Source organism: Callospermophilus lateralis, chromosome 16, assembly GCF_048772815.1.
Source record: "Callospermophilus lateralis isolate mCalLat2 chromosome 16, mCalLat2.hap1, whole genome shotgun sequence".
NCBI classification, from domain to species: Eukaryota; Metazoa; Chordata; class Mammalia; order Rodentia; family Sciuridae; genus Callospermophilus; species Callospermophilus lateralis.
Genome location: NC_135320.1, coordinates 91,950,824 through 91,964,489, shown reverse-complemented (window position 1 = coordinate 91,964,489; position 13,666 = coordinate 91,950,824). Strand labels below are relative to the sequence as shown.

General features: G+C 48.0%; 2 protein-coding genes and 1 pseudogene across 5 annotated transcripts in view; 2 read left to right on the top strand and 1 right to left on the bottom strand.

The window, feature by feature from the left end:
- The window catches only part of Znf7 (zinc finger protein 7), a 121,715-nt gene that overhangs the window by 78,437 nt on the left and 29,612 nt on the right, over window positions 1-13,666 (top strand). The gene's annotated exons all lie outside the window — the stretch shown is intronic.
- LOC143381826 (mitochondrial import inner membrane translocase subunit TIM14 pseudogene) lies at window positions 53-401 on the top strand (annotated as a pseudogene).
- Rpl8 (ribosomal protein L8) lies at window positions 7,618-10,080 on the bottom strand. Its single transcript, XM_076835569.2, has 6 exons — window positions 9,984-10,080; window positions 9,635-9,782; window positions 9,417-9,558; window positions 8,952-9,170; window positions 8,039-8,154; window positions 7,618-7,813 (listed from the first exon to the last, which is right to left on the bottom strand). Exons 2-6 carry the CDS (start codon window positions 9,770-9,772, stop codon window positions 7,655-7,657), a joined length of 774 nt encoding a protein of 257 aa, XP_076691684.1. The 5' UTR covers window positions 9,773-9,782; window positions 9,984-10,080; the 3' UTR covers window positions 7,618-7,654.

Here is a 13,666-nt window from a genome sequence, read left to right as displayed (position 1 = left end):
GGCTGTGTGGCAGCTGGACTGTGCACACTCTTCTGCCTTTGTGTCCTGAGCCATGGCCAGTACAGTGGTAGCAGCTGAACTGACCATTCCTGTTATATAGGATTTGGCGTTATGTTTTACAAGCCATGAAGCATATGGAGCCTCTAGTAAAACAAGTTTTTCAAAGTCTACCAAAATCTGCCTTTAGTGGTGGCTATTACAGAGTGGGTTTGAAATCAAAAGGACAGAAAGGGAAGCAGCATTAATACTAGGTGTAAGCCCTACAGCCCATAAAGGAAAAAAGAAAAGAGGCTCATTGACAAATTATGTTTTAAAATCACCCAGATAAAGGAGGATCTCCTTATAGAGCAGCCAAAATCAATGAAGCTAAAGATTTACTGGAAGGTCAAGCTAAAAAATGAAATAGATGTATGATGAATTCTACGCTCATATTAGTTTATGTATATGAGTACTGTTTTTTATGATAAAATTCCTCAGAGCTCCAATTTTTTTCAAAAATGACTTAGCACAAGCAAAAAAGAAAAAGAAAATACTATGAAGAATAAAGAACACGCCCATAGTGTGGCCCAGGGCCTGGATCCCTCAGGAAAACCAAGATGACGCAAGAGAGGCTGGGCTGTAGCTCAGCGGTGGAGCACTTGCTTCGCACATATGAGGCACTAGGTTTGATCCTCAGAACAACAAAAATAAATAAAGGGAAGATATTGTGTCCATCTTAAAAAAAAAAAAAAAAAAAAAGACACAAGAGAAACACGTGCAGGAGCCACCAGTGACGGTCAGTGCTGCTGCCTCTCCTGCTGGTCAGCATCCTGGCCAGTGCACCATGTCTCAGATGAAGGGCACACAAGCTCCAAACAGTGGAAGAGAAAAGACAGAACTGCCATTGTTTGAGAATGGTAAAGCCATCTACCTAGAAACCTCAAGAGTCTCAATCCACAGCATCCCCTTTACTCTCTCTCTCTCTTTCACTCACCGGTGCTGGGGATGGAACCCAGGGCACTCTACTACCGACCAACATCTCCTGCCCTCTTTCTTTTGAGACAGGGTCTCAATAAGTTGCTGAGCTGGCCTTGAACTTGCCAGCCGCCTTCCTCAGCCTCCATAGTTGCTGGGATTACAGGTGTGCCCCACCATGCCCAGCCAATAGCGTCACCATATACAAGTCAAACATAATTAAAAGAACTATGGACTAGCCAGCAGCAACCAAGAGCTGACATTACAACAGCTACAAAACCACACAGTAACTAAAGTCTAACAAAAAAAATATATTGCTGGGAGCAGTGGTGCATACCCAGCTACTCAGAAACCTGAGGCAGGAAGATCACTTGGGCCCAGGAGCTTGAGACCAGTCTGGGCAGCGTAGTAAGATCCTGCCCAAAACAACAACAACAACAAAAAACTATACTAAATGAACAAAATAACAAAACTTTATTGAAATATCTTAAAAAGACTTATAGAGAAACAAAAATTATAAACAGTAAATGACTCAATATAACAAAGATGTCAATTCTCCCTAAATTAATCTGTTCAGTGCAATTACAATAAAAATTTCAATAGGACATCGCCAGGCACAGTGGTGCCTGCCTATAATGCCAGCAGCTCGGGAGGCTGAGATAGGATTGTGAGTTCAAAGCCAGCCTCAGCAAAGGCGAGGCTCTAAGCAACTCAGTGAGACCCTGCCTCTAAATAAAATACAAAATAGGTCTGGGCATGTGGCTCAGTGGCTGAGTGTCCCTGAGTTCAATCCCTGGTACCAAAAAAAAAAAAGATTTTTTTTCAATAGGACATATGAAGTGAGACCAAAATGTCTATAAGTATCACATGAAAGAATAATGATCAAGGCAATGTCAAAAAGAACCCAGGGAGTCGGAGGTTTGCCCTACTAGACACGAAGGTTTAGGTGATAGCACTAAGCATGAGGTGTGATTAGCAGGAAACAGAGTGGGAGAAGTCCATGCACGTGCTACAGTGGCCAGGGATGTGCTACTCAACAAGTGTGCCGGCACAACTGGTTTCCCACAAGAAGATAAAGTAGGTGTCTGCCTTCTGTGATATCTGGATACATATTTCAGGCAGGTTGAGGATCTAAATGTTCTTCATAAAGTCTACGCAGGAAAGATTGTACAATTTGACTCCATCAAGAAGAAAAAGTCTTGGGGGCTGGGGATGTGGCTCAAGCGGTAACGCGCTCGCCTGGCATGCGTGGGGCGCTGGGTTCCATCCTCAGCACCACATACAAATAAAATAAAGATGTTGTGTCCACCGAAAAACTAAAAAATAAATATTAAAAAAATTCTTTCTCTAAAAAAAATTTCTGCACAAGATAGAAGAAAAATTTTAAACAGACAAACTGCAGAGTGAAAAGACATTTGCAAACAAGGATAAATACATAGAATAGATTTTTTAAATTTTTAAAGGAACTCAATTTTTAAAACGAGGCCTGGGGACATAGCTCACTGGCAAAGTGTTTGCCTAGCATGCCTGAGGCCCTAGGTTCAATCTCCAGCACTGCCAAAACAAAATAAAACAAAAGTATTGCAGGGTAATCCCAGAAATTTGGGAGGCTGAGGCAGGAGGATCACAAGTTTGAGGCCAGTCTCAGTTTAGTGAGACTCTGTCTCAAAAAAAGGGAGATTGAGGGATATAGTTTTGTGGTAGAGCACTACTAGGTTCAATCCTAGTACTGGGGGAGGGAATGACCATAGGATATGACTTGCTAAATCATAAATAAATCAAACTGTCCAATAAATGTCTGAAAAATAATTTCAATGTCATTAAAAATCACAGAAGCAGGGCTGGAGATGTTGCTTAGTGTTAGAACTCATGCTTAGCTCTATAAAGCCAAACAAAATGAATTACAGAAACACAAAGTAAAATAAGATTTTTCTCCACATAGATAGGAAAATATAAAATACTTTGTGATAGCAAATGCTGAGGACATGAGAAGTGTTAACCAGTAGAGTTGCTCTGGAAATCTGTCTGATGCTACCTGGTACAGCCGAAATGCTGCAAACCTCTCAGGAAATCCAGTTCTCAGGTATGTGCCCTATAAAAAATCCTGCTACTGCACTTAAGAATGTTACTATATGACTATGTATAAGAAAGAAATTTTGATGTCCCTCATGGTAACAGGCAAGTTCAAAGCAGCTTAAAAGAACCAACCACATCAATGTCAAGGAGGAAGTACAAAGTTATAAGATTGAGTAAAGCTGTCAGACAGGGTTATCCATAGTATGATAGGTGTGTAGGATTTTGTTTTTGTACCAGGGACTGAACCCAGGGGTGCTTAACCACTGAGCCACATTCCCAGCCCTTTTTATTTTTTCTTTTGAGACAGGGTCTCACTACGCTGCGTAGAGCCTTGCTAAATTGCTGAGGCTGGGCCTCAGGGTTTGCTGGGATTTCAGGCATGACCACTGCAACCAACAGTATGAAGACTGTTAAGAGATAAAAGACAACATTAGGTTTGTAGTGATATAAGAAAACGGGCTTACGTATATTGATCAGAAAATGGTGCCTCTGAAGAACAGTGGGACTAGAGCACTGGGTCTAACACAGTTTAACTCTTTTTTGGTAGAGCTCTACCACTGAGCTATATTCCCAGCCCTTTTTATTTTTTGAGACTATTTAATTCAGTTGCTGAGCTGGTCTCATACTTGCAATTCTCCTGCCTCAACCTTCTGAGTTGCTGGGGCTACAATTATGCACCACTGCACCTGGATTACAATATTTTTTCTTTTTTTTAAATAATTTAAAAAAATATTTATTTTTTAGTTATACTTGGACACAATACCTTTATTTCACTTATTTATTTTGATATGGTGCTAAGGATCGGACCCAGGGTCTTGCACATGCAAGGCGAGTGCTCTACTGCTGAGCCAAAACCCCAAACCTCTTTCTTTTTAAACATTCTTAGTTGTAGATGGACACAATACCTTTATTTTATTTATTTTTAAGTGGTGCTGAGGTTTGAACCCAGTGCCTCACACGTGCTTGGCAAGTGCTCTACCACTGAGCTACAGCCCCAGCCCACAATGTTTTCTTTAAAAAAAAAAAAAAAAAACTTGAACAATTGTGGCATTATGAGAACTGGCAATTCAAAATACTGGTGTTTGTTAATCCATTCTGCATACATGCTTTTATTTTAAAAATTTAGAGAAAACATATATTATAAAGCACAAGACATGTGGGATGTGGTGTTGCATGCCTGAAATCCCAGCAGCTGGGGAGGCTGAGGCAGGAGGATTTTGAGTTCAAAGCCAGCCTCAGCAAAAGCAATCACTAAGTAACTCAGTGAGACCCTGCCTCTAAATACAAAATAGACCATAGAAAGCTATGGGTTCAGACATTCAATTCTGAAGTCAAAATCACTCAGATGAGTCTGAATGGCTGAATCAAATCTTTTGAAATAAATTAAAAAATCAACTCATAGAAATTTTGGCAAAATTAAATAAAACATCAAGTTGCATTTAAGCCAATTTCCCTTTCTAGAGTCAATGAGTTGCTTTGAGGCAATAAAACATAATAAAATAAGTGAAAATATAAAAATAATAATAATAATAAATAAATAAATAAATACAAAATAGAGCTGGAGACGTGGCTTAGTGACTGAAATGCCCCTCAGTTCAATCCCTGGTACCAAAAACAAACAAACAAAACAGAAGACACCTGTAATCCCAGCACTCAAAAGGCTATAGCAGGAGGATCTTAAGTTCAAGGGCAGCTGAGACACTTTGGTGAGAAGCTGTCTCAAAAAAGCTGGGCAGCTGGGCTGGGTTTGTGGCTCAGTAGTAGAGCTTCTTGCCTAGCATGTGTGAGGCACTGGGTTTGATTCTCGGCACCGCATATTAAAAAATGAACAAAATAAAGCTCCATCAAAAACTAAAATAAAAATATTTTTTTTTAAAAAAGCTGGGCAGCACTGGTGATGTGGCTCAGTCCAGCTTGGATAAGGCCAGGGGGTGGGGTGAGAGGAAGCACAGACCATGGAGAAAATTAAAAGATTTCAGATCTTTTGAAAAAATGAGAATCAATTTGGCTGGAGCCAGGCACGGTGGCGCATGCCTGTAATCCCAACAGCTCAGGAGGCTGAGGCAAGAGGATCCCGAGTTCAAAGCCAGCCTCAGCAAAAAGCGAGGTGCTAAGCAACTCTGTGAGACCCTGTATCACAAAACAGGTCTGCGGTTCAGTGGTGGAGTGCCCCTGCGTTCAAACTCCGGTACCGGCTCCCCTGCCACCCCCCACCCCCCCAAAAAAATTGGCTGATGAAAAGCTTGAAGAGCCCAAAGAGAAAATAGGGCAGGGTGAAAAGAAGTTGCATCCAATAAAATGAGGGGTTTGGGAAATGGCTACTAAAATGCAAAACGAGGGGCAGTACCTGTAAGGCCCTGGGGGAAATGGGGAGGAGCATTTACAGAGGAGTAAGTCAACCTCCTTGAAGGGCCTCGGATCACCAGGAGGAAGGCGGCCAAGAGTATCCCAGGACACAAGCTGACCTGTGGGGTGACCTGCAGAGAAGCCCTGGGGCGTGCATGGGCCCTGAGAGGAGGGACTCTCAAAGTGGAGTGGGGTGGGGGCAGAAGGAATGACCCCCAGGGAGGGGGGTATAGGGAGGCGGGGTGAATATTGCAGGGGGGAGACTAGGTCTGGGGGGATCAGCAAGGGGCCTGCCCGGTCCCCGGGGCGGAAGTCGTGGTCGATGGTTGGGCTGACCCGTGCCCTGAAGGTCGCCAGCAGGGTCCGCGCACAGAGGGACAAGCACTCGCCTCGGCCTCGCGGGACCCTGCTCGGCGTCCAGCCAATTAGAGCGGGGCGGAAGTGACGCCACGCGAGCCCTCCCCCTGCCGGACCCCAGGCACCGCCCTGCCGCTGTGGGAAGGGCTCGGCGAGTCGCCGCACAGCTGGTGGGTGCTGGGGAGGGGTCCGGCGCAGTGATTCCTTTCTGATGAATTCTCCCAGGTGAGCAGTGAAAGCCGTCAGCGGGTCCAGTACCCGGAAGCACCCTTGCTGAGTCCGGAGACTGTTTACAGGACAAAGAGGCCTGTTTAATCCCCTGCCCCCAGCCTTGAACTTCTCTGTAAATGGGACCCGGTATCCCCTCCAATTAAAACAGGCTCTTGAGCACCGCTGCTCGGGGGCAAGCCCGCCCAGGTGGCGTGTCCCTCGGGCAAGACCTGAACCCACTTTGCGCGGGAGGGAGCAGAAAAGCCGCAGCACCTTATGGTCAATCATAAACTGTGCTTTCTGTCACTCTTCAAGCTGCCCCTAACCTCCCCTGCGCCCCAATCCTTCAGTGAACAACTCTGTGAGCCAGAACCCTAGGATCCCCATTGTGAATGAGTTTCAGGACCAGATCCCAAAACTGCCAGGGTATTGCCTAGGTGGCCCAGAATAGGTGAGGATCACACTAGAAATGCATGCGGACCACCGCAACAAGGAGCCATCTGGCAGGCACAGTAAGGTCATTTAAGGACCGTTTACAGCCATAACCCTTCAAAGACTGTGCTGGGATGCAGTTACCATCTAGGGAATTTGAAGGTAGGACTCCTCCACCCACTCCAGTCCTACACAAGTGGGTTCAGCATAAAAGGATCAACTAGCTCGCACTTGGCGCGCTGTTCAGCATGTCACTGTTGCATGGGCAAACGGGAAGGTCATTTGTTTTGGTGAAAACTAGGTCAGCTGCTTACAACCTGTGGCTCCTCAGGAGCACCTTCTTGAGAGGGAAAACATCAGGCTTTATCTACAATTAATATATGCAATTTTGGGGCCTTTTCCCTGTCTTTGCACCAGAGTAGTTAGGGCCACAAGCCAACTCCTTGTGTCCAGTCTAGGGTTCTAGGCAGTTGGACAAGCTCTAAAGTAGATTGGGAAACATTTCAAACACCCATCACTGCTCAAAAAAAGGACCAGCAGTTTTATCACGCATAAACCTGGGATCAAGAACACTAGCCCCAGGCTGGGGTTGTAGCTCAGTTGGTTAACTGGAGAGCAGGAGGTCCAGCCAAGAGGTAAAGAAATTTATAACCCTGCACTCTTCCAGTGACCACTCCCCACCCATCCTACTTGTGCAGGGGGCTGCCTGCTCTTGATAACCTGCAGGAGGATGGTTAGACCAAATCAGATCCATGCCAACTCTGGTAAGGAAGCCATTAGGTTGGAACCCACAAGGAAAAGCTTCACAAGAACATTCAGAGAACAGGAATGTACCACCATTTGAAGGGGAACATGTTGCTGAATTCTGGAGGACAGGGCTGCTCCCAGGAACTGGGTAAACCAGCAAAACCTAGTATGCACACCTACTATGAGTCCATCAGGAAATGAGGGTAAGGCCCACAGCACTAGGCTCAGAATTTGGTTCTAACCTGTTTCCTCATTTGTAAAATGGGGTCTTAGCACCACAGGCTGACCACTGAGTCACCCACCCTAGAATGTCATGATCTTGATTCCTTCCTTTCGGATCAAACTCCTGGCCCTGGACACCTGTACCTCCTCTCCAGCCATGAAGCTCCCACGTCTCTCACTAGTGGTGTCATGGGTAAAAGTTTCTTCCTCTTCACTGTATCAAGGGGATCCATGGCAGGGACCCCTCCCTCTGAAACCACATGCACACAGCCCAACAGCAAAAGGACAAATTTTATTGAGCCCCTCAGGCCTAGTTCTCTTTTTCCTGCACGGTCTTGGTTCCACGGAGTCGCCCAGTCCGGCGGGCAGCAATGAGACCCACTTTGCGGCCAGCAGGAGCATCTCGTCGGATGGTGGAGGGTTTGCCAATATGCTGGTGGTTACCTCCTCCGAAGGGATGTTCCACAGGCTGCAGGTAGAGGGAAATGGTGTAAGAGTAGTGGTGACCCCACTGCAGAAGGGTTGGGGCAAGATCAAGAATGCTGTGGCTACAACCTACCCCTCAGTGCTTCCCCCACTGAAGATTCATTCCCCTGCCACAGGAGTTAGGAAACACCTCTAGAAGGGATTTCCCAACCCACCTGCATGGTTATGCACCTTGAATACCCTACAAACTGATTGCTGGGCTACTTACATTCATGGCCACACCCCGTACACGAGGCCAGCAGTTCCTCTTTGCCTTATACTTGTGGTAGGCACGACCAGCTTTCAAGATAGGTTTGTCAATTCGGCCACCTCCAGCCACCACACCTGTTGGAGAGATCAGAATCCTCAGTCAGAGAACCTCCTCACCATTGGGTCCTTGACAGTGAACCCTTCCCAATGCAAACCACTCAGTACTGTCATATGCATCCTCAAGAGCCACCATACTTTTGCTCTTACTCTCTCCCCCCTCCCCGTCTCTATCTCCTCCCTTCTCTTCTGCGACTGGCTGCTAAGGACCTGCTAATAAAATCTCGGACAGTTAAAAAAAAAAAAAAAAAAAAAAAAAGAGCCACCATACTTTTACAGCCACCACACAGAGCCTACCAGCCTCCACCTTAGTGAACCAAATTCGAGTTCCTAAGAGAGCACTCCCACTTCACTGTATCTGAAACACAAGGTAGGTCACCCAACCTCTGAATTCCCCCAAGTGCACTGCACCAGAGCTCTGCTTGTTCTGTGAACCTTAGGGTGCTGCCAAACAAAGAACCTGGAACCAAACCCTTTCTCTCCCTCTCAACAGTAGATGCCTTTAAGGAAATCCTCATATATGATCCTGTTTTCTCTGAAGAAACCAAGTGAATTAACTAAATGAAGTAATATCAGAAATCAAGAAGCCTGGATTAAACCAGCATACACACACACAAAGGTCGAGAACCATCTGGTTCAATCTCAATCTGCTCCAAACCTGTAGGGAAGTAGGTACCACCATCCTGCTCTTTACAGCAATGAAGATTCCAATCATTTCATACTCAAACTTAAGCCCAAGGCTAACAGGTGGCAGTTCATAAGCAGCTCACAGCCTGAGCACCCACTTCTGCATTCAACCGCAGCCAGGCACTCACCGACAACAGCTCTGTTGGCCGAGGAAATGACCTTTTTGGAGCCAGAGGGCAGCTTCACACGAGTCTTCTTGGTCTCAGGATTGTGAGAGATGACCGTGGCATAGTTACCGGAGGCTCGGGCCAGCTTGCCCCGGTCCCCAGGCTTCTCCTCCAGGCAACACACAATCGTACCCTCAGGCATGGTTCCCACAGGGAGAACATTGCCAATATTGAGCTGGGCTGCCAGGAGAAGCGGAACCGGGGTCAGTACAGCCGAGACAATGCAAAGCCAGGCTTCTTGGAAACGCCCAAAGCGTAGAGCACATTCAACATCTGGGCTCCCACCTTTCCAACACCCGTGGAATACCGTATCCAGGCGGGCCTCGCGGGAGGCTCCTGGCGCGGGCGATCCCTACCAGACCGCAGGCTAGGCGATCCCGAGGACGCCCCCTCCGCCCCAACTTTCCTTCCCGCCGCTAGGCTCACCCTTCTTGCCGCAGTACACGAACTGGCCTGTGTGGATGCCCTCGGCGGCGATAAACAGCTCCGTCCGCTTTTTAAACCGGTATGGATCCCGGAAGACGACCTTGGCGAGGGGCGCGCCGCGGCCCGGGTCGTGGATAATGTCCTGCGTGCCGAGGTGAGGTGAGCGCGGGTCTCGGCAGACGCCCCGTCTCCCCCACCCCCCGGGCAGACGCCCCCACCTTCACGATGCCTTTGATGTAGCCGTGTCGCTCTGCGAAGTCCACTGCGCGCAGACGTGCGGCGCCCTTGCGGTGTTTCACGTGCGCGCGGAACACGGAGCCGGCACCCTTTCTCTGTCCACGGATCACTCGTCCCATGACGGCTGGTCTAGGGGGGAATCAGGTCAGCGTGTGGCTGGCAAGGCAGGCGCTGGCCCCACGTCCCGCCCCATCCCAGCCTCCCGTGTTCTCATCCCTGGTCGCACGCGCCTGCGCCTTCTTAGAACAGTCTCCCAGGTACCACGGCGGGCCCCAACGCGGCGGATGGCGGCGGATGGTCCTAAGCCCTCAGCGCCTCAGACAGACCTACCTGCTACCGAGCGCGGCCAAAAGAGGAAATGCGGCACCCGCGAGTCGCCTTATCTTCCGGGGCGGGGCCAGAGCAGTGCCCTCTTCCGGTCGCAGAGCACGCCGGGATGTGTAGTCGCCCTAGCGCGCCGCCGCTGAGCCTCCGCGCAAGCGCACAGGGGAGTGGGCTGCGGCCTGGCCAGCGGCGGAGTCTGGGGGCGGGATGGAGGTAGCGCTTCGTACTGAGTAGGCTCTAGGAGACGTGGAGGAGTTTGTCTAGCCACACGTAACGACAAGCAGCGGGGCAGGCGCTCTGCGCCCGACCGAAGAGGGCTCCCGCTGATGCAGGGCGCCGGGTCGCCGAGTAGTGAATGCTCTGTCTTGGGGACCTGGTGCTTAGGGACCGAGAAAACGGGGTTTGACCAGCCGGTAGCGAATGCCCGCCCCCGCTAGCACGGGCGCTGCTGGCCGCGGGGACTTGGGCCCAGCCGGATCCTTGAGGCAACGGGAGAAGAGCCGGGGGACCCTGGCCCTGCCTGGAGGGAGCTAGAGGGCGGCTGTGGGCGTCGACGCGAGCCGCGGGCCTCGGGGACAGAAGGTCCTCCAAGCCCCGCCGGAGATGAGGATCAGGCTGTGGGCAGGAGTCCCAGGGTGTGGAGGGGGCAAAGTGGCACGGGGTGGGGAGAGTGGGGAAAGGAAGGTGGACCAGAAGGAGAGAGAAACGAGGCAGGGTACAGCAGAGAGGTATCCAGTAGGGTGCATGCTGCGGTGAGGGAGGGGAGTCCTCAAGTAGCCCCTCCCCCCACGAATGAGTAGTGTCAGCAGAGGAAGCCAGATGGGGAGGCCAAGCCGTGATGGGGAGGCCAGCAGTCCCAGTGTGTGGGAGAGGGTTGTAATCAGGACTGGGGTGGAATGGAGGCACAAAATGGCTGAGGGAGGAGTGCCATGTGGCCACCTGCTGAAGTTAGGGGAGTCTAGAGACCTGTGCAAGAGACCCTCCAAAGAGACAGCTGAGCTGGGGTTGACAGGGGTGAAGGAGGCCAGACCAAAGCAGGCCCAGGGCGTTTCTGACAGGGATGGGGCAGCCAAAGGCTTCTCCTGAAAAGTAGGTCTGGTGGATGGCCATCTCCTGGGACTCTACCTCAGCCAGCAGCTGCCATGAGTCCAGTACCTCAACTCCCTTGGCCTGTACTCCTCCCTCAGCTGAACTGCAGCTTTGGTCTGCTTGGGTCTTCAGTTCCTTTGCTTGGAGGCTTCAGACTCCTTGCCTGCTTTTCAGCCTGTAGCCACTGCTGGGTCCCTGCAACTGCATGGGGCCTGTGGCTACAAGGGCAAGGTAAGCAGCCTAAATCAGCTGGTGGCCCTCTGGTCAGTTGACTGGGCCCCAATTTTAGCCTTTATTATTATTTTTTTTAATTGATTTTTATTGTTGGTTGTTCAAAACATTACATAGTTCTTGATATATCATATTTCACACTTTGATTCAAGTGGGACCTTTGTGTTTTATGTTTTTTTTTTTAATCTGTTTCTGATAAACAACACATTCTGATTTCTTTTTAAAAGTCTGTCTTCTTGTGAGAACTCCAAGTCTCCTTATCATGTAATTGTTGAGTACCATTTCATCCCTACTCCTTTGTTATCTACTGCCCTGTTTCCTTTGGTTATCCTGGCTTCAGCTCTCCCAGGTCACCCAGTGTTAATCTGACAGTTCTAGTGATCTTTGCCATTCCTTATCAGGTGGAATTTCTTTCCTGATCCCAGGACTTGGGATAGTCTTGGCAGACAAGCCTCTCAAGTCCCATTCAGTTCCCTCCTGGGCCTGACTACATCTTGGCATAGCTAACAGTAAATAGTTACTTGTTTGCTGAAGGAAAAACAACAAAGTGCCTGAGACCCTTCATACAATGGGTTTGGGGGTGTTGTTTTTTTTTTTTTTTTTTTTTTTTGCAGTATGGGGGATTTCATGTATGATACGCAAGTCTCTGCCACTAAGCTACATCCACATTGTCTCATCCCACTGATGAACACACACTGCAAGGAGGGAAGAAAGATAGGATGAGTCAACGTGCACCGATGGGTGCTGGGTGGTAATGTTGGGTGGCTGGTCAGCCTTGAATGGCTAAGCAAGGAAAGAACAATGAAAGGAGACTGAAAACCCTGAGAGCCTTATTTGACAGGGAGCCTTTTTGACAGGCGAGCACCTGGAAGATGGAGGCTGCTGTGTCAAAACCTTCCTCAGCCATAATTAATCCCCTAAGCAAAACTCAACATCAGGTCATAGCCTGCCAGATGGCCTAGGCCCTCCCTTATCACCTAAACTGTGTCACAACCCCCAATCACTCTGTGAACGAAAACATCAGGACCCTTACAAAGAAAACTTGCTGAGAACTATTCAAAGGGTAGTGAAACAATTAAAAGGACAGGAAATTAAGACAAAAACAGAGGGATTCAAATTCCTTAAAACCCTAGCCCTCTGAGCACCACACCATTCTCTCTTTGAGGTGTCAATGCAGTTCCTATGCTGTAACTTACCTTACTTCTCACTGTCTGGGCCCCTGTACCTGTGCTGACCCACATGCTTTTTTTTCCTCCTTTATTTTTGGGGAGTGCCAGGGGTTGAACTTGGGAGCACTTGACTACTGAGCCGCATCCCCAGCCCTATTTTGTATTTTATTTAGAGACAGGGTGTCACTGAGTTGCTTAGTGCCTCACTTTTGCTGAGGCTGGCTTTGAACTCCCGATCCTCCTGCTTCAGCCTCCTGAGCTGCTGGGATTACAGGTATGTGCCACCATGCCCAGCTCATGCTTTCTTGTTAAAAGCAATTTACCTGCAGCCCTGCCTGGCTTAAATTAACAAGATATATTATATTCCTCAGCAAGCAGGTTCTTTTTTTTTTTTTTTTTGAGAATTTTAATATTTATTTTTTAGTTTTCGGTGGACACAACATCTTTATTTGTACGTGGTGCTGAGGATCAAACCCAGGGCTGCATGCATGCCAGGCAAGCACGCTACCGCTTGAGCCACGAATTATATACTTTTAAAATACTTTTTATATACTTTTTATGTGGTGCTGAGGATTGAACCCAATGCCTCACACATGGGAGGCAAGCGCTCTACCACTGAACCACAATCCTAATCCCACGAATATCATTTCAACCTGTCATAAACTATGGCTGAACGTCCTCCAGGATGCCACATGCATGAGTGAAGAACTGAAGGAGGACAGTTTTGTTTGGTTAAATGCATCCTTTCATAATGAAAGAATAACAGGATTTATGAAAACAAAATTTGTGGGGCTGGGGATGTGGCTCAAGGGGTAGCACGCTCGCCTGGCATGCGTGCAGCCCGGGTTCGATCCTCAGCACCACATACAAACAAGGATGTTGTGTCTGCCGAAAACTAAAAAATAAATATTAAAATTCTCTCTCTCTCTCTCTTTAAAAAATAAAAAGAAATATTAAAAAATTCTCTCTCTTTAAAAAAATGAAAAAAAATGCGTTGTGTCCATCTACACCTAAAAAAATAAATATTTTTTAAAAAATTTGTGAACATCTAAGTTCACAAAATTGTGTGGGCATCCCTGAAAGAAGTCACTGTTCCTCCTCCAGGATGGTTGTGGCTGTTAGGACATATTGTTGCTGAAATTCAGTCCTTGTCACCCATGCCAATCCAATAACAAGAACATAGTTTTGAGAAAAAGGAAA